The sequence below is a fragment of the Anser brachyrhynchus genome, assembly GCF_964034855.1.
Source record: "Anser brachyrhynchus genome assembly, chromosome: Z".
NCBI classification, from domain to species: Eukaryota; Metazoa; Chordata; class Aves; order Anseriformes; family Anatidae; genus Anser; species Anser brachyrhynchus.
This window is the reverse complement of record NC_137697.1, coordinates 29,191,337-29,211,759: the sequence shown is the minus strand read 5'-3', so window position 1 is coordinate 29,211,759 and position 20,423 is coordinate 29,191,337. Positions and strand designations below refer to the sequence as shown.

At 40.7% G+C, this 20,423-nt stretch overlaps 1 protein-coding gene across 36 annotated transcripts in view; it reads left to right on the top strand.

The window, feature by feature from the left end:
• MPDZ (multiple PDZ domain crumbs cell polarity complex component) overlaps positions 1 to 20,423 on the top strand; it is a 103,392-nt gene that overhangs the window by 30,082 nt on the left and 52,887 nt on the right. For 23 of the 36 annotated variants that reach the window (XM_080573638.1, XM_080573637.1, XM_080573666.1 and 20 more), the window contains 9 exons: positions 1,562 to 1,650; positions 3,305 to 3,500; positions 4,332 to 4,421; positions 6,493 to 6,572; positions 11,093 to 11,239; positions 11,929 to 12,096; positions 13,095 to 13,280; positions 17,972 to 18,181; positions 20,264 to 20,380. In XM_080573638.1, coding sequence (XP_080429764.1) covers positions 1,562 to 1,650; positions 3,305 to 3,500; positions 4,332 to 4,421; positions 6,493 to 6,572; positions 11,093 to 11,239; positions 11,929 to 12,096; positions 13,095 to 13,280; positions 17,972 to 18,181; positions 20,264 to 20,380 — 1,283 coding nt within the window. The remainder of the gene's footprint in view (positions 1 to 1,561; positions 1,651 to 3,304; positions 3,501 to 4,331; positions 4,422 to 6,492; positions 6,573 to 11,092; positions 11,240 to 11,928; positions 12,097 to 13,094; positions 13,281 to 17,971; positions 18,182 to 20,263; positions 20,381 to 20,423) is intronic. The other 13 variants (XM_080573659.1, XM_080573642.1, XM_080573657.1 and 10 more) reach the window with 1 other exon arrangement.

Below are 20,423 nucleotides of genomic sequence, written 5' to 3'. Positions count from 1 at the left end.
CTGAGGAGAAAGACCTGGGGGTGGTGTTGTTGAGAAACACAGCATGAGCTGGCAGTGTGCGCTTGCATCCCACAAAGCCAACCGTATGCTGGGCTGCATCAAAAGCAGCATGGCCAGCAGGGTGAGGGAGGGGATTCTCCCCATCTGCTCTATTCTTGTGAGACCTCACCTGGAGCCTTGCATTCAGCTCTGGGGCCCCCAGCACAAGAAGGACATGGACCTGTTGCAGCAAGACCACGAGGATGGCCAGGGAGATGGTCAGAGGTCTAGAACACCTTTTGTGTGAAGACCGGCTGAGGGAGTTGGGGTTATTCAGCCCGGCGAAGAGAAGGCTCTGGTGAGACCTTATAGAGGCCTTCCATTACCTAAAGGGGGCTTACAGGAAAGCTGGGGAGGGACTCTTTGTCAGGGGGTGTAATAACAGGACAAGGAGGAGAGGTTTCAAAACTAAAAAAGGGTGTTTTAGATTTTAGGAAGAAGTCTTCACTCAGAGGGTGGTGAGGCACTGGCACAGGTTGCGCAGAGAAGCTGTGGGTGCCCCATCCCTGGAGGTGTTAAAGACTGGGCTGGATGGGGCTTTGGGCAACCTGGTCTGGTGGGAGGTGTCCCTGCCCATGGCAGGGGGGTGGAACTGGGTTGTCTTTAAGGTCCTTCCAGCCCAAACCATTCTCTGGTTCTACTTGTTAGTCAGAGCTAGAACATTTGTTGAGAGGAATGGAATTCTGTTAAGATTTCTGAAACAAACATAACAGGCCTGTGACCATCAGACCTGATTTCATGGCAGTTCATGCTAATATTTTTCTTTATTTTATGTATAATAATGTGAATAATGATGTTGGAAGTCCAGATATGTTCCCTTTCCGTAGCTGAAGTTATTTCAAATTGCACTGTGATTTTTCTCAAATTGATTTTTTTCTGTAGATGTTTTTTATGTGACTTTTACCTTCAGATTTAAAATCAGTAGTTGTCTAAAATACATGGCTTTTTGGTTGTTCATTTTTCTTTTGCTTTTGTGCCTGTTTTACTATTGGATGAAATAGACTTAAAGCTGTGGTTCAGAGCTGGTTCAAACAAACATTGTAGTCCTGCCTGTTTATAATTTTCTGCGTTTGTTTATCCAAGCATACAGTTTCTTAAGCAGTTACTAAGTACATAGAAAATACAGAATTTACTAGGTTAGTACACTCAACCTGAACTTTCTGCCCTGTAATTCTAAATCTAACCAAGTGTAAGAGAGACTTTTTTTTGTCAATGTTGTTTTTAACATTTAGATTAGATTGTTAGAATATTTTTTGTTCTTTTGCAGTAAACCGTGTAAATTTGGAGTAGAAAGATTTTGAGTAAAATCAGGTGTATTGCAAGCTGACATTAATCAGACTTACCCTTTAGGAATGTTTTACTTAAAGCATGTACTTTCATGGTGATTCTTCCCTTGTCTTACCTCAAGATTGGGTTTTCTTTCTTTTTCTTCCTTTGGCTGGTGACATTAGTAGGTGATTGTTGCATTATTTAAAATGTTCCCTTAATAAATTTGTTTATTTGCTCCGCTTTTTCATCCCAGAACCTTCTGGTATCTTTGTGAAAAGCATTACAAAAGGCAGTGCTGTTGAACATGATGGCAGAATCCACGTGGGAGATCAAATTATAGTTGTAAGTAAACAAAGAAATGAAAATACTTGTCTGCCAAACTCTGTACTTATACAAGTTGTGAAGGAGCGCTCACGTAATACTTAAAACATTTAAGATTGGCATTGAAATGGTGAGTTGTCTTTTGACTGAGTATTCAATTAGATTATGTTTCTGATTTTGCTACCTTTATGTAACTATTTTTTTAAGGAAACTTTCAAGTATGTGTGTATCTTACAAGTTTAGGAGCTTTGAAACTGATAAGGCAGAGTTTCAAAGTTTAATACAAGTTAAGCAACTGTTTTCAAAATTATTTCTAAAGTTATTAAAATTTTAGATGGTCAGAGAAAGAAGAAAATATTTTCATACATAAAATGTTGCTTTTTTGGTGAAAATTTGGGTCATAAATGAAGGAACCATGCTTTTGTGTCTGTCTTAGATGTACTTGCATTTGTGTGAAGGCAGCACTAACAAATTGTGATCTGTCTCCTAGTATGAATATGCCTTCATGTTTGTCTGTGAAAGTATGTATGGTTTTTATAATGATTTAAATGCCGAGTTCAAATGGCTGAAACAAATCGATGCGAAATTTGATTTCTTTTGCTACTGCAGATGCAGAGGGAGAAAAAGATTTTAGATGACTGTAGGCAAAAAGATAATAAATGTTTTAAAAATATGTTTTACTTAATTGTGGCGGAAAAAAATAAATAGTCCCAGCTCATTTTAATTACTTTTTATTTAGAAGGGCACCGGAGTTGGAAGTAGTTCAAAGAAGGACAAGAAAATGACTAAGGATGTAAGAGGAGTCATTCTTCATGCAAGAAGAATTAAAATAATGGGATGTGTGCTATATACATAGACCTAAACTTTAATGGGCCAAGGGGATGTAACATTGCTTCGAAGTTTTTCAAAAATTACAGATTCCAAGGCGTGAGATGTAGAAAGAGTAGGGTAATATGGAGCTTGCAGAAAGGAGAATGAAAAGTTATATGTACTAGGGACAATGGGATGAAAATGAGCAACTCCAAAACATTTCTTGAGTTTCAGAAAGCGAGATTGAGTTAATGAGCTAGTGAGATAACTTCAAGCAGAAGAGGCCATATTTATATTCCCTAAAACATTAAAATACTGGACCGTAAATAACATCTGGACAGCTGATAGAGTGATAAGGTAATTGGGCTTCATGGTGTTCAGTAGTAGACTTCCCTGCGTCTGAGATTACCTGACTCCAGAATTGCTATGCTCTGTAGTTCTCCCTATGACAGTGAATGAATGTGTCCCTCCTTATGCCCCTCTCACAAGCTGTCCCAGCCGTGGCTGTGTTTCATTTGCCATGTGTTTTCTGTTTGGAGGTGGAGATGTTTGGATCAGGCAGGCAGGCTGCACAGAGCACCTCACACAGCACTTGCTTGTGCCCTTTTCCACCTCACAGAGTTTATCTGCATAGCCCCATCATGGCAGGCATGCACTTTGCTGTCGTACAGGTTGGTAGCTAGCTTTTGGGTATTGTAGTGAAAATACCTGGTGTGCCGAACATCACGTCTTTGTTCTTGTCCTTCCACTTGCTTTTTGCTCTTACAGATGCTGTACTATCATGACATTACTTTGCCCTGGACATTAATTTTTTTTACTTTTCTGGTTGTTGTCTTGCTGGCTAATAAGGTACTTAATCCTGCAGGTGGATGGAACGAATCTTCAGGGTTTTACTAACCAGCAAGCAGTTGATGTTTTGCGACATACAGGACAAACAGTTCGGCTCACTTTGATCAGAAGAGGGCTTAAGCAGGAAAATCATACTCAGCCCCAGGAGGAGTTCAGTGCTGCTGTTGAAAGGGACTTACTGTTACAAACAATGGATGGTGGCACAGCCAAAGGTAATTAAATCTGGCTTTGCTTTAAATTTGACTTGAAATATTTTTCTTTTTAATGACAAACTAGAAATAAAATTGGTCAGTTTCATCCTGGATAGTTATTCCTGATGGCAGAGCTGCTGTACATGAGGGGAGAATTTGGTCTACTATGGTTTGATTAATCTTTTAGAAACAGTAGTATTATTTTCTACATTTTCAAAGTAAACCTTGAAAGCTCTGCACTGCACTCTTGGCTGAATTCCTTCAAGACTTTGATCCTGCAGGTCTTTGAATGGTAAGCAGGCAGTGAGTATTTTATTAGTGCTGGAGGGCGATAGTGGCATTGAAGAGCAGGCAAAGAGATATCCTCCATGTTGGGAAAAGCAAGTCTCAGTTCCTTTTACTCTTACATGTCTGTGTCACGAGGTGGCGGTATGAGAGGAATGGGTTATATGTAGAGGTTATTAATAATCTGACGGGGTATTTATTACATTTGTGTACAAAGTTCAGAAGCCATGGCGAATATTAGTTTTGCTGCTGATGAGATCCAATTAGTGAAGCTTAATCTTAACTGTGCACATCTTGAAGTATATGTGCCAGATCTTGAAAGAATATCTACATGGAGGCTGGATGATACACAGACCTATTCAGCTACTTACGTCTGCTGATACCAGTCCATAACATATATTACAGCTCATAGATTAAGGCATAATCCTTAATTTGCATAAGATTTTGAAAGATGTACTAACGTGTTCCCTGTATGACATTGTCTCAGTGCTCTGAGACATGCCTGTGAAGTTGGTGAAAATGGCAATGCATAAAATAGCTGAAAGTTCTTTTTTCTTCTTTTTCCAGATAACAATGAAACAGAACAGGGATCTCCATCATTGCCATGCAGTCCCAGTGCAGTAAACATTGGAGAGGACATTAAACAACAAGAAACAGGTTCACAGTGTTTAATATTTTATTCTGTGAAAATGCACTTTGCTGTGCTTACGCAAAGGTCAATTGTTTTGTGTGCCTTTCTGTCATCTGTGTGCTATGCAACTGAAGATCTACAACTAGAAAGTGGAAGTAATCATACATGAAAGTGTGTACTGTGTGTGTACTCCTGAGTGCTGTAAGTCAAATACTGTCTTTCACTACTACTGTGTATGTCTGAAAACAATTGCATTTATTTGTCAAAAGATGTCACATAAAGCATTCTACTTTCTACATGCTCATGTTTCTTTTTATTGTAGTTGTGTATTTCCACTTGAACTTTTTCATTAAACCTTTTGGCCTCCTTATTCCCCTATATGCCTTCTCTTTCTAACTCAACATGCCCTATCTTTCCAATTCCTTGCAGCTATCTAGCTAAGGTTTGAGGACTTTTATCTTTTGTGATAAGTTTCTCTCTCACAAATTCCCTAGCTTACATTCATTTCAGTCTGTGTTTTCTGTTAGCGTTAGAAATTCAGACAATTCTGGAGCACTGACATGCTCTGACTTTCCCATGTCTTTTATGGAAGTTATTATTTTGTAATGGGTATTTCCTTTTCCCCTTGAGATGTTAGGGCATTTTGCCTCATTTCAAATGTCCAATGTGGACGTATATTTTCCACACTGAGACAGCATGTGATGTGTTTTCTAATATCTCCTTGCTTCCATAGCTAGAGAAGCTGAAAAGCATCCGTGTGATCTAATAGGTATCTTTTTGGTGTATCTTTTCATAAATACTGCTTTCCATTATAGCTGAAAACTTTGTTTTTAATACCTTCCCTTCAGATACTGCAGGGTCTCTGCTTTTGAGGAAGTACTGTCATATTTGAATGCTGCACAGCACCTAAGCAGCTGGCTTTATTTTTAATGTTTCTGAGCGATGTCTGGATTTATGACACTGTCAGAGGCTGTTAGTCACCTTAAATTCTTACAGAAAATCAGTGGGAGTTCAGAACTTAATCTTTGAATAAAGATTTTAGTCTTTGTCTATGATTAGCATTTAGATACAAAGAGTTTATTTTGATACTTGCTGTATGCACAGCATGGACTGCAGACCTTAAATATATAGGGTTCCAGTAAATTTGCTGTGCTGTTTTATCTAAATACTGTTCCTTCCGTTTGTTTGTTTCCTGCCTTAAAATATAAACGGTTTGAATGAGGGAAAAGTGAGCAGGAGAAAATCATTTCTCTGTTTTATTCAGATTGCAGATAAACATTCAATCAAGTTAAGAGCTGCTGAAGTTTGCTGCCTAGCTTGTCACTGTATTTTTCACAGCATCATGACTTTTCTCCCCTCCTTCCATTCCAACAGGAATTTCATTGCAGCTCTTCAGCTGCTAGTTATTTCTTATTATATGCGTGCATCTATCTGAATCTAATTTTTTTGATTTTTTTTTTTTTAAAAGGAGCTACAGCTTATGTTCTTCCACTGCCCTCTAGGGCCTACAGGTTTAAAAGATCTTTTATGGTCATACTCTGAGTTTTGAAAATATAAAATCTCCACATTTTGTTTAGAAACTTACTCCATTTTGGATACTCTTTGTAAAATGTAGGTTCTGTCCAAAAGCAGCAGGATTCAGTATTGCATCTGTAAATATTTCAGCCGTCCCACTGAATCAGTCTGATCAGCCCACCAGTCTAATTTAACAAATGTGAGGGGCATCTATGTAATTTCTTTATTTCATGCCCACTTCAATCCTTTCTCATGTAAGGTTGCATTAACGTCACTCAACACTGAGGATGGTTTAAATCTGTCCTTTCTTCCCAGTCCTTTAAGACAGACTTCTTGACTGAACTTCATTTCTTTCAAAATACAGTTAGCTTCGGGGGCTGAGATCTAATACAATTTTGCAGGTTTTTCTACTGGTAAGCCTAAACCCAGTGAGAAAGAATATGTCAAATTTTTAGTCATATATAGGAGTGTTAGCATCATGGAGTGATTGTGTAATCTTGTGTGGTGCTTAAACTTTACCAGAGATAGGGTTAGACAGAACATTTTATTTTTTGTCATAGTAATCTCAGACATAACTTCTAGATTTTCAGCTAACTACTACAGAAGAAGCGGCTACAAAGGCAAAGTGGCAGAGGATTATGGGTTCAAATTATGAAATAGTGGTAAGTAAACTGTGATTATTATCAAGTGTCCTTTAATTGGTCCACGTATTATGTTGCTAGCATACAGATAAAAATATGTGTATATTATATTTGTTTATTTATTTATAAAGATAATATATATACTCCTTAATCTGTTGGGAGGCTTTTACATTATACCCATATGCAAAATTTATCATGTTTTTCTGTAGTGATTCTGGTAAAATAATCACAACTGTCTTAGGTTACGGCGTCTTTGGATATCATTTTACAGATTTCCTGCCTTCATGGGGATAAGTGTGTATTAGAGAAAAAGTAATATTTAAGGTAAACTTCAAAGCTCCCTTGATTAGCCAGAATTTCAAGCTAGTGCCTGAAATCTCTTACCCATTCTGCATACTGAATGAATTGTTTGATACAGCAATAGAAATAGTACATGGGACATTTTCTGTAGATACAGCTGTAAAGCAGTATCTGAGTTTAGGACTTTATTTCAAAATTATATGCCAAAGTTTTAGCCTGTGCAAAAGTATGTACAATTAGATATTATTGTCACATACACTTCCCACTTGAATATGTAAATATCTATAAGTGATTAAAGTTTCAGTTTTTACCTCACTCTACCCTGATCCAGACATTTGTCCTGTTTTTACAAAAATGCAAATTTGAGCATGCAGAGCCTCTTCCATGTTTGGCATGGATCATATTTTATTGGGTGTGTTTCTATTTATGTACTTAAAAGGTTTTTCTAGTTGTTCTTGCCCCAGAATCTGAATTGTAGAATCATAGAATCATTAAGGTTGTAAAAGCCCTGTAAGATCAGCTGGTCCAACCATCACCCTGCTACCACTGTCACCCACTAAACCATGTCCCTAAGCACCAGGTCCAACCTCTCCTTGAACACCCCCAGGGACGGTGACTCCAGTACCTCCCTGGGCAACCCGTTCCAATGCCTGACTGCACTTTCTGGGAAGAAATGTCTCCTAATTTCCATCCTAAACCTCCCCTGGCACAAATTGAGGCCATTCCCTCTAGTCCTATCACTAGTTACCTGTGAGAAGAGGCTGACGTCCAGTTCCCAACACTTTCCTTTCAGATGTAGAGAACAAAAAGGTTTCCCCTGAGCCTCCTCTTCTCCAGACTAAACAACCCCAGTTCCCTCAGCCGCTCCTCATAGGACTTGTATTCCGGGCCCTTCACCAGCTCCATAGCCCTTCTCTGGACACGCTCCAGCACCTCGATGTCCTCCTAGTAGTGAGGGGCCCAAAACTGAACACAGTACTCGAGGTGCGGCCTCACTCAGAGATGAGTACAGGGGGACGATCACCTCCCTGGTCCTACTAGTTACGCTATTCCTGACACAAGCCAGGATGCCGTTGGCCTTCTTGGCCACCTTCCACACTGCTGGCTCATGTGCAGGCAAGCATCGACCAACACCCCCAGATCCTTTTCCTCTGCACAGCTTTCCAGCCACTCTGCCCCAGGCCTGTAGCACTGCATGGGGTTGGTGTGGCCAAAGTGCAGGACCTGGCACTTAGCCATGTTGAACCTCATCACATTGGCCTCTGCCTATTGACCCTGTACTGGGTCTGGCTGGGATGGAGTTAACCTTCCCTGAAGCAGCCCATACAGTGCTGTGCTCTGCACTTGGAGCTAGAACAGCACTGGGATCGCACCAGTATTGTGTCTACTGCTGAGCAATACTAGCACCCCATCAGGATTCCCCCAACCCTCCCCAGAGCCAGCAGGATGGGTGTGGGCAAGAGGTGAGGAAGGAACATCACCAGGGCAGCTGACCTAAACCAAGCAAAGGGACATTGCATACCATATGATGTCACACTCCACAATAAATGTGGAAAAAGGAAAAAGAAGGCAGGGGCGGGCTCTCGTTGTGAAAAATCTGTCCTCCCAAACAACAGCTATGTGCGTTGAGGCCCTGCTTCAAGGACGTGGTCAAGCATCGCTTGTTGTGGGAAGTAGAGAGTAATTTCTTTCCTCTGCACTTCCACATAGCCTTTGCTTGTTGTTTTTTTCGTCTCTTCCTTTTTCCCTTTAGTTAAATAATTTAATAATATTTTTTCCTTATTAATTATATTTTCTTTTAATTAAATTATCCGTATCTCAGCCTGTGAATTGTTTCTTTCCTTTTCTTCTTCCCCTCCTCTTCTGAAGAGGGGGAGTGAGAGAGGGGTTGTGGTAGAGTTCAGCTGCCTAGCAGGGTAAAACCACCAACAACCCATCCTGTCCAGGTCCCTCTGCAGAGCCTTCCTACCTTCCAGCAAATTGATATTTCCCCCCAAACTTGGTGTCATCTGCTAACTCACGGAGGGTGCACTCAGTTCCCTCATCCAAGTCATCAATAAAAATGTTAAAGAGGATGGGCCCCAACACTGACCCCTGGGGAACACCACTGGTGATTGGTCACCAGCTGTATTTCACTCCATTCACCACCCCTCTCTGGGCCCAGCCCTCCAGCCAGTTTTTAACCCAGCAAAGAGCGTCTCTGTCCAAGCCATGGGCTGCCAGCTTGTCCAGGAGAATACTGTTGGAGACCGTGTCAAAGGCCTTGCTGAAGTCTAGGTACATCAACAGCCTTTCCCTCATCCACCAGGTGGGTCACCTAGTCATAGAAGGAGATGAGGTTGGTCAGGCAGGACTTGCCTTTCATGAACCCACGCTGACTGGGCCTGAGCCTTCAGTGGTCCCTCATACACTGCGTGATTGCATACAAGATGACCTGTTTCATCACCTTTCCTGGCACCGAGGTCAGGCTGATAGGCCTGTAGTTCCCCAGGTCCTCCTTCTGACCCTTCTAATAGATGGGCATCACGTTAGCAAGTCTCTGGTGACTTCCCTGAATGACCGTGACTGCTGATGGATGATGGAAAGTGGCCCAGCAATCACATCTACTAGCTCCCTCAGCACCCTCAGGTGGATCCCATCTGGCTCCATGGACTTGTGACAGTCCAGGTGGAGCAGCAGGTCTCTGTTTCCACCTGAACTGTGGGGGGTTCTTCTGCTCCCCATCCCAGACTTACAGGTCAGGAGGCTGAGTATTCCAAGGATAAGTGGTCTGGCTAGTAAAGACAGATGCAAAGAAGGCGTTAAGAACCTCAGCCTTTTCCTTATCCTCAGTAGTCATGTTCCCCCCTGCGTCCAGTAAAGAATGGAGATCCTCTTTGGCCCTCCTCTTGTCATTAATATATTTATAAAAACATTTTCTGTATTGCTGACCGTAGTGGCCAGGTTGAGCTCATACTGGGCTTTGGCCATCCTCATTTTTTCTCTGCATATGCTGGCAGCTTCCTTGTACTCTCCTGGACTTGCCTGTCCCTTTTTCCACTGGACAAAAACTCTCTTTTTCTCGTGGACACTCAGCAAAAGTTCCCTGTTCAGCCATGCCGGTCTTCTTCCCCACTGGCACATCTTATGGCACATGGGAACAGCCTGCTCCTGTGCCTGTAAGACTTCCTTCTTGAGGAGCGTCCAGCCTTCCTGGACCCCTCTGCCCTTCAGGACTGATTCCCAAGGGACCCTCCCTACCAGTGTTCTGAACAATTCAAAGTCTGCCCTCTGGAAGTCCAAGGTACTGACCCCCCTCTCCTGACTTCATCAAGAATAGAGAACTCTATCATGGAATGGTCACTCTGCCCAAGAAGGCTCCCGACCACCACTGATGGAGATGGATTTCAGTTGCACAATTGCCCTCACCCCCAACCCAGACTGCTCCCCCAGGCTCATCTCTATCGAGTCTTATTTCCCCCTGAGCCCCCCTTTGTACCTAGTTTAAAGCCCTCTTGATGAGCGCTGCCAGCTCCCAGGCTAGAGTCAGTTTCTCCCTGTGAGACAGGTAGGACACATCGGCAGCTGTCCGGCCAAGTGCCAAGTAAACCTCCCCATGATTAAAAAAAACAAAACAAAATACAAAATTCCTGCGACTGTACTAGCCTCTCAGCCACATATTGATCAGCTGGGCCTTCCAGGTGTGCTCAGTATCCCTCCCCACCACTGAAGGGATAGAGGAAAACACCACCTGCACATTCACTCTGTCCAGTAACTGCCCCAATCCCCTGAAGTTCCTTTTGATATCTTTCTTTATCCACACACGGGGCAACATAGTCATGTTATTTCACATATGGTTTTTTTGTTGTCTGTCATGGTTCCTGGAGGACACTATGTGAATCCACAGTGATAGTTTCCTTTCCAGGATAGTCTTAATAACTAGTGATTGTGTAGGTTACACTGAATGTGGCCTGTAGATTTTAGTTTTTATCTGCTATTTATTTTATCCTCTCAGTGCTTGTCATCCTGTTGGGAAGTTGGATTCTTTCTTTTAAGCTGCTGCTGTTATTTTACTGTGTTATTGAAAAACTTAAATTAGTAACTTGACACGTTTGTTTGCAGTTTTAAGTCTGCATTACACGTCAGTATTTCTAGTTTCTCCCTACAGGAATTGTCGCCTCACTGTATGTAAATTGAATCTGGAGGTAGCAGATATGGCTTTCAATATGTCAAAAGTAACTTTGTTTTTAAATCTGTTTTAGGTGGCTGTAGTTAGCAAATTCAGCGAAAGCAGCGGGCTGGGGATAAGCCTTGAAGCTACAGTGGGGCATCATTTTATCAGATCTATCCTACCAGAAGGGCCAGTTGGACGAAGTGGCAAGCTGTTTAGTGGAGATGAGCTTCTGGAAGTAAGAAAAAGTTCAGCTCTATTTTAGTCTGCTTTCAGTAGAATTCTTGAGAAGTGACTTGCGTCTCAGAGGTTACAACTTTGGGAATGTAGGATATCTTAACAGCATACCACTCATTACTGGAAGTGTTTGTGCATGCTGTTCATGTGTGCTTACACATATTTATGTGACTGCATCTGCACAGATGCATTTCTCAGCTCATAGCTGATATTTCAGATACAATTGAAAGTCACGATAAAAGAATACCCCGCAAAAGCATCTAGAAATACCCCTATACAGTGAAGGGAATAAACACCTGGTTACTTTTCTAAATTGTTTTCTTAGAATTAGGATGTGAGTTTCGTTCACATGAATGCAAGAAATCTACATGTTTTATCTGTTTTCATGCTTAATATGCCAGTTCCTATGCAAATCTGCTAGTGTTGTTTGTTTTCATATTTGTATATTCTGAATTTTACACCGGGTTTCTAAGGTGTTTAGTAAGATGGCATCGTGTAATTTATGAGACTCTCCATTCAGCTCAAAACATATCCTTGTGCTGATTCTGAGCACCAAATCGAGTAGAAGCGGAGGGCTGAAAATCTATTAATGTTTTCATAAAAATCAGACAATTAGTGTTTTTTTTGTTTCTTTTTTCATTTTTGTTCATTATTCTTCTTATAAACACTGTGCATTCTTTCATTCTTGAGGTGAATGAGATCTCTTTGCTTGGAGAAAACCACAAGGATGTGGTGAATATCTTGAAAGAACTGCCAATTAAGGTGACAATGGTATGCTGTCGTCCAGTGGCTCCCCCTATCAGTCACCCAGAAGTACTGGATGGTCTAAGTCTGTCTGAGGTTCAGCTCACAGAAAAGGTATATGTATGTATATATGTATTTTTTAATAAAAATTACTAAGACAATGACTGTTTCCTTGAGGAAAAACATGTAAAGATCTTGTACAAGATGAGAAGTCTCTTTTAATATTTTAGGACTTGGAACCAAATAAGTAGGAAAAGACAAACTGTATTCATCAACTGTACTTTAGGCCAACCAGAAGATAAACATACTGGTAGGGAAAAATTGGAGACACGGTACCCAAATACCTGATTTTTGTTCTGCATGTGGGCTGTGGGGGTATAGCAAATTGAACTGCATTGTCTTTAGAATCTTTATATTTCATCTACGTTTGAAGCTAGGTTTCTGGGTTTGAGTTGAGCAAGCCTGAGCATGCACTCCCTGACAGACAAACTTCTGTCACTCCCAGGTTCGAAGCTCTGGGCTGTCTGATGTGATAAACATGTAGAAATGGCCTACAGTGTAAGAAAAAAATAGCATTTGTATGAAAATAAGCTCAGTTCTGACTTCTGGGCAAGACACAGAATTGAGTTTACTGTTGCTAAGCTTTGCTATGAAACTAAGGGAAGAGAAAAAAACACGTACACTTGTGTGTATGTACATACGTCTATATTTGTCTGTGTCCTCCTTTTTCAAACATTCTGACTCCTGTCAGTGCTACTATATTTAGATCAAGGCATTTTTAGACATACCATTTAATAACAGATATTTCCTTTATATTTTGATACATACACTAATGAGGCTTTCTGAACTTTTTAGTTTGATGGAAATTCTGCTTTGTAAATACTGTCTCCAAGGAGTGTTTTCATATACTTGCATCATAGATATTTTGTTACAAGAATATGTGAATTCTGTGCTAGACTTAACATAATTTTGTTAACTGTTTGCACTTTTTTCATGTTTAGAGAAACACCACTTAGTTTTTATCTTTCTTTTTGTGAACAGAATTTAGTCTCTACAAATTCACAAACATTTACATTCTATGGAGTTGGTGAAAATACACTGTTTTTTCCCAGGCTCATGTCGAACTTGGTTTCATTGGCTCCTCAGACACAGAGGGAACAACTCTGGAAATGGCTGATGAATCTCAGAGTGTGGAAGAGGTGCAGAGCTCTTCTTTGGCAATGTGGGAAACAGAAGTACAGCACATTGACCTGGAGAAGGGGAGTATGGGTCTTGGATTTAGCATACTGGACTACCAGGTAACTTCTGTACTCCTTTCCTTGAGTAGGAAACTCAATACTTTGTATTGTTTAGATCTTGCAATATGATCTAAGTAAGTATTTTAGTGGTAAATGTTAGTGGAAACCAGGCAATGTAGTAAAGCTGAATGGATGTCGCTACTGGCAGGCATCCCGCTAGCTACATTACTTATTTCTCTTACTGTGTTAAGAATAATGATGGGATTCGTGTGGCCAAGTCTGGCAAAAGGGTCTTTCCCAACAAGCTGTCCAGACTTTGAGGGCAGCTTTAAACTAGACAAAGAGGGAAAGGGATTCGGTTTCGAGTAATAAAGAAGAACCAGGAGTTGCTCATGTATTAGAAACCAACAGGAAAACGTTTGAAATGCCTCAAAGGAATTAAGGTGTATTCATCTTAAAAGATTGCACAGCCAATAGCCCAACTGAAGCGCCTCTATACCAGTGCACACAGTGTGGGTGAAAAACAGGAGGAGCTGGAAGCCACCATGCAGTTAGAAAGCTTTGATCACTTATAATCACTGTGACTTGAACTTGGTGGGATGAATCATGTCATAGGAATGCTGTGGTTGATGGCTATAAACTGCTCAGAAGGGACTCGCAAGGAGGGGGAGGGGTGCCCTCTGTGGCTTTTTGTTTGTTTGTTTGTTTGGTTTGGTAAAAAAAAAAAAAAGGATTGACTGCACAGAGCTGACTTTGAAAAACAGTGATGAGCAATTTGAGAGGTTATGGGTAAAAATTAGAGGGAAAGCCAACAAAAGAAGCCTCGTGTTTGGAGTTTGCTGCAAGCCACCTTAACAAGGGTAACCTGTTGAAGAAGCATGCTTGCTTCTACTACAGGAAGTGTTGTGCTTGCAGGCTATAATCCTGCTGGAGTACTTTGGTCACCCTGACATCTACTAGAAAAGCAACACAGCAAGCTGTAAGCAGTTCAGGAGACTTTTGGATAAATTCTTAATGCAGGAGGTAGATAGGCTAATCAGAGGAGTAGCATTAAGAGACCTGTTGCTTACCAATGCAAATAAACTAATTAGAGAGATCAAGGTAGCCTGGGGTGCGGTGACCATGCCCTGGTGGAATTCATGATCCTGAGGGATGTGGGCCAGGTGAAGAGTAAAATCAAGACCCTGAATTTTAGGAGAGTGAACTTCGAGTTGTTTGAGGAATTAGTGGATGGGACTCCATGGTGAGGAAACTGCCCTCAAGGATTGAGGTGGAGAACAGGGCTGGCAGTTCTCTAAGGACAAGAGGTCTTGATTCTTATGTGTAAGAAATCAGGCAAGGAGGGCAGGAGACCAGTATGGCTGAGTAAAGACCGTCCTGGTCAAATGAAAGTGAAAGAAATAAATGCATAGGCAGTGGAGCCAGAGGCCTGTATCCTGGGAAGAATACTGGGACACTGCCTGGATATGTAGGAATAGGATCGGGAAAACTAATGCAGAGTTGGAGTTGAATTTGGCAAGGAGTGTGAAGTATGATAAGAAAGGCTTCTACAGCTACATTAGCCAGAAAAAGGTAATTATAGAGAATTTGCCCCCTGGTACAGATGGGAGAATTAGTGACAACTAACATGAAGAAGACTGAGGTGCTTAACATTTTTTTTTTCCTCATTTTCTCTGGTAAATCACTCCTTCCACATCTCTCAAGTCCCCGAACCTCAAGGCAAGGACTTGGGGGAGGGGGGCGGAGAGGGGCAGGGAGACCTAGGTATTGTAAGAGATCAGGTTTGAGACTACCTGAGGAACCTGAACATACGCAAGACCACAGGACCTGGTCAGTTGCATCCCAGGTTCTAAAAAGAACTGAAAGAGGGTAGATTTAGACTGGATATAAGGAAGAGATTTTTCCATGATGGTGGTGAGACAGGTTGCCCAAAGAAGCTATGGATACCTCATTATTGTAAGTGTACAATGTTGGGTTGGATGGGGCTTTGGGAAATTTGTTCTAGCGAAAGAAGTCCCTGCCCGTGGCAGGGGGGTTGGAACTAAATGATCTTTAAAGGTCCCTTTCAACCAAAACCATTCTATGATTCTGTGATTTTACAGGTTCTCATGGTAGTGATTTTACTTGTCCAGAAAAATAAGTAATCAGTAAAACACTAGTCTCTTGGGAAAGCTGAACCTCTAGTGCCTCAGGTATAATGAATGATGTACGCATCTTAGAATGTTCAGGCATCTTGCCATGTATTTTGCACCTGCAGTGAGGGTGCCCTTGCTAAGAGAAAGATCCAATAAAGGACTTACATTCTTAAAGCAGGATTTATCAAAATCCAGAACTGTAATTCTGAAATCCCTTGCTTAGCTGCTACCTAGGACGTGCCTAGACATTCTCATTCATTTTGTGTTTGACTTGAAAATTCCCGGACATCTCAAGGTGTCATTCATGTTGTGTCCCTGTGTCAGAGCAGCTGAGTGCCTGTCTCCTGCCTCCACTCGGTCAGGATACAACAAATGTTCCTCCTGTGTTTCCAGTTGTCACAGTGGATATTTTTTAATCTCTGATCAAAGTCAAGTAACTTTCCCTCCGGTCAGCACAAGTTTTTGCCTGAGTGTTTGGTGGTCTAGCAGGTCTTTGCTGGATCATTTCCCTAAGGGGTGTACACATTGTACTTTGCATCTGGAGGTCTCTTGCAGGTGGAAGTTATTCCCATGGTGCGTTGCTTAGAAATAATCTATGCCCCAGAGGTATTTTTTGCGTTTGCACGCTGATAACTGTGAAGAGCAGAGTAGTTTAGTAATCACAGAATCACAGAATTGTAGGGGTTGGAAGGGACCTGGAGAGATCATCGTGTCCAACCCCCCTCCCAAAGCAGTTTCCCTAGAGCAGGTTGCCCAGGTAGGTGTCCAAACGGGCCTTAATCTGAAGGATATAGGTATAGTCAAGTACTCATTTTATGAAACAGCAGTTATGATTTAATGTGTTACTCTTAATGCTCTTAAATGAGACACTATAGCTGAGCCTGAGTATTTGGAGTCCGTATCAGCACAAACTAAAGCATATTTTTGCTTTGCCTTTTTCTGAAGTGTAGACACAAAATGTGGTTGTGTATGTGGTTATTTAAAACATTTTGTTTATTAAGAGTTGTTGGAAATACCTTAAATTGTTGTGTATGTTTTACAACTGTGAGTTTGGTTATATCCTACAGGCCTACAGGAAGCGTTCAGAAACTTACTTATCCTTTTTGTGGGGGGGATATTATAATGGTTGTGTCCTGTGTTCTCACCTTTGAGATGGGGTTAAAACATTTCAGTTTGTTTCTAAAAGTTCTATTTTCATCTAAGACTGTGAACAATAAACGAAGTTTACAGTAAGATTTATGCTTGTGTTTTGCTTTTTCCATCCAATTTTTAATTAATTTTCCATGGACAGTGACTAAAGTGAAGGTTAATTTTGTATTTCTGATGTTTTATACAATGGCAGGCCTGTGGTAAGAGTACATTATTCCTTACCCCAGGGAAGACTCTGGGGGACATAAGAATCACATACACTAGAAAGGTGATTTTTTTCAAAAAATATGTCATGCAGTATCATCTCAAATAGCAGTAAAAATACTTGTTAAAATAGTGAGGAAAGTATTCAGGTCCAAGCACAATGTCCAGCAATGCTAGCTATATTTCAACTTGTAAAGTTTTGTTTCCTCATGGCATTCTCTTTATTGCATTAATTGCCCTGATGTGTTAAGGGTCTTCTCTCCTCCACTCCCTCTCTCAACCCCTCTCTCTCACATTACCTTTCAGCGGTCTCTAATTCCTGCGATTTTGGTTGCTGCCTTTATGATATGCATCCTTTCAGATGTACATTTTGGCATGGCAAATTGTTACAGTTGCTTTCCAGTTTGTAGATGTTTGCTTTTCTCTTTCCTTTGCTGTCAGTAAAGCTGATACATTATTATGTATGTCTCATATTTTTCTGTGCATGCACACAAGCGAATTGCCATGTGTTGGAAGCATTAACATCTAATGATCTTCCTTGTGAATGTAATTTCTATAAGAGTTATGCAAGTTGGTGTATCTGTTATGATTGTTACAAAAGAATTATACTTTCCTGTTCATAGAGCTTGATGTTAGCTTATTTATAAAAATATCAGTGCATTACAGGATGCAGATTTGAAAATGGTTTTCTTTTTGAAAGGAAAATGACTTTGTTGTGCCTTGTTGCTCTGTTGGTATGTTCCTGTCTTGTAAAGCATTTGATTAGGCACACACAAGAACTTTACTCTTTAAATGTGCTTTCCCAGCTGAGCAAGATCTGGTGCCATGAAGTACATGGTAATTCTTGAAATAAGCTGTTTGTTCCACTAGAGATTGTTTCTTTCCCCTGTCTGAACTGTCCATGTCTATTCACAAAGAGCTAAGTGTAAGAGAGGATGAGGTCTGCACAGTGTCATAGCAGTAGGAAGTATTTACATTTTTTGGTGTGGTTACTTATTACAGTACATACTGCACTCAGCAATTTAACAGTGTTTTATGCTGGAGATTTGTGATGGAACATCACCTAGAAAAGATTTTCACATTTAGGAATGGAAAACAGAAGGAAAAATAAATGTACAGGTGTATGGACAGGGTTATGCGTTCCTGCTGAGGGTTCATCTGGAGCAGGGCTGTGTTGTGAGTCATTAAAAGTAGATGCATAAAATAAGCCTACCAAGATAGAGTAAATAAAATGAAATGTCTCTCTTCCTTTTACTCAATTAGGATCCTGTCGACCCAGCAAACACTGTAATTGTAATTCGCTCATTAGTTCCCGGTGGTGTGGCTGAGCAAGATGGCAGACTTCTTCCTGGAGATCGGCTTATGTTTGTCAATGATATCAACCTGGAAAATGGCAGCCTGGAGGAAGCAGTGCAAGCACTGAAAGGAGCCCCAACAGGAACAGTTAAAATAGGAGTTGCCAAACCACTGCCTGTAAGGATCTGGGAGTGCTGTGGATAATTTTCATGTCATTTAAGCTGATACATAATGATCCTGACTTCTGTGTACACTTTCTGTGCTTTGGAATACAGTCAGGTGACATACGAAATCCAGAAGACTATATGTATGAGATTCCTTGCATGCAGGAATGGCCTGCGTAGTGTGTGACAGGTGTGGTGATTTCAGGACCTAGCACGCCGGTCTCCTAGCAGAGAAACAGCGAAGCATCTTACAACCAGCACAGACTTTCAGGGCTGCAAGGTGCTAGACATAATTTTGTACATGTTACAAGATTTTCTGAATGTGCAAGGTGGTGACATAAAGACAGTTTTATGTTTTGGAATTTGCCTACTGCACTACTTCATAAGATCTGGTCTGCTATAGGTATAGCACGTATGCAGTCTTAATATACAGACTACGTACTTAATTTAAAGAATGGTAAATAGACTCAAGGTATCTCAGCACCTGCTCGTTATTGTGGTACAGCCATAAATAATTCTGGGCTTGATTTTAGAAAGGAGTCTCTAGCAATTAGAAGAATGAGGTTGAATAACTGCGTTCCTTTAGCCATTCTGGGGCAAAAATACCTAATAAATTTTAAGAGGGAGATTATTAACCTTAAGATTTGGATTGTATGTTGTCTTTTTCAGTGGTAACAAAGAACTCCAGATATAGAAGACCTAGGGTTATGGAGATATTGTGTCAGTATGGATGCTGTGCAGTTCTGCATCCGTATGGTTATATTTTAATAATGTACTCTGCATTCTGAGGGCTGGTAAGAGCGCTTATTTGCACAACGTCTGTTCCACATTTCTTTCTCTTGCATCTGGAAGTGTCATGATTTACAAATAAAGGAGAATATAGGGGATTGGCCAGTACAATAAACATCAATTTCAAGATTATGTAAGGATACAACTAATGAAAGATTCCTGTGATTTCTAAACTCTGTATACTTCCTTAGTGACATCTCAGGTCAGTGAATTTAAAAAAAATCTACCTCACAGCTACCACTGAGAGTATCTTCCTGAATTATCCCTAGCAAAGTGGGAGCATGGACTAGTGTCCCTGTTGTCTATAAATTCAAATCAGTAGAATGCCATCGAGATTATATGTAGAAAGATCAGTCTCGCTGTATTTGTAAGGCCAAGTGATTTTTTTCAGTTCATTTTTGCTTTTTACACAATGACAATCTTGTAATCCTTGTGGATGCAGATACCAAATTTTCATTTTCAGTGCATGTGAAGTGGGTAGGAGGGAATGGCTAATGTTTAAGTTCATAGAAACTTTCCTTCTCATAGTAAAGAGGTACTTTTTAAACTTTCTTTGTGAGATTTATTTTTATAGGGGAGACTGTGTGTCACACACTAAAATGTCTTGCAAATCAACATTGTCTTACTTAAAAAGGCATTCTGAAAGAGAACGTTCATGGTTGTTCTGTCTCTGTTCCTGGAATTTTGTAAACATTCTGTATTTCTACTTTAATATGGCACGTATGATTTTACCAGTTAAGTAAGCATTTTGAGTAATCACTGGCTTCTTTGCAATACTGGCTGAGTGAACCTAACATCAAATTATGTTGGAAAAAGGTGCTGATTTGCAGTGAGGATTGTGTTTTGTCCTCTTGAGGCTGTTAGACCTGGCAGACACCACCTTAAAATACAGGCAGTGGATTCAGTGTTCCTTTGAACAAGAATATTCTGCAGCCTGGGAGGTTGTGTAGGCCTGCACTGTTAGGCTCTGTCTCCTCATAGCAGCTCTGGCAGTTCTAATAAATGCTTAGTAAGAGCAGAAATTGAGAATGAATTTAGACTAACCTGTAGGTTCTGTGGTATAGCTGGATAAGTATTTCTTATTACTTGAGCATCTAAAGTGACATGTGAAGCTGAATCAATTCAGATAATTTTGGAAAAAAAAAAAACCACATCTCTTTATCTATTCAACAGTATAACTGTGATTGAAATGAACTCTGCTGCATTTGGAATTGATTTACCACTCTAAACCTCCCTCACATAATACACTTTGAACACCCTGTGTCCTGGCCACTCAATCCAACTCAGAGCTTCGTTCTTTCTGCAGCTTTCACCAGAAGAGGGCTATGTCTCTGCTAAGGAAGATTGCTTTTTCTACAGTGCCCAGTCACTTGAGGAGGAGGGGCCAGCTGATGCAGCCCTCTTCCATGCTGATCTAGCTCTGGTTAGTGGCCCAACTTAACAAAGATTTCTTAAGTCTGCGTTTC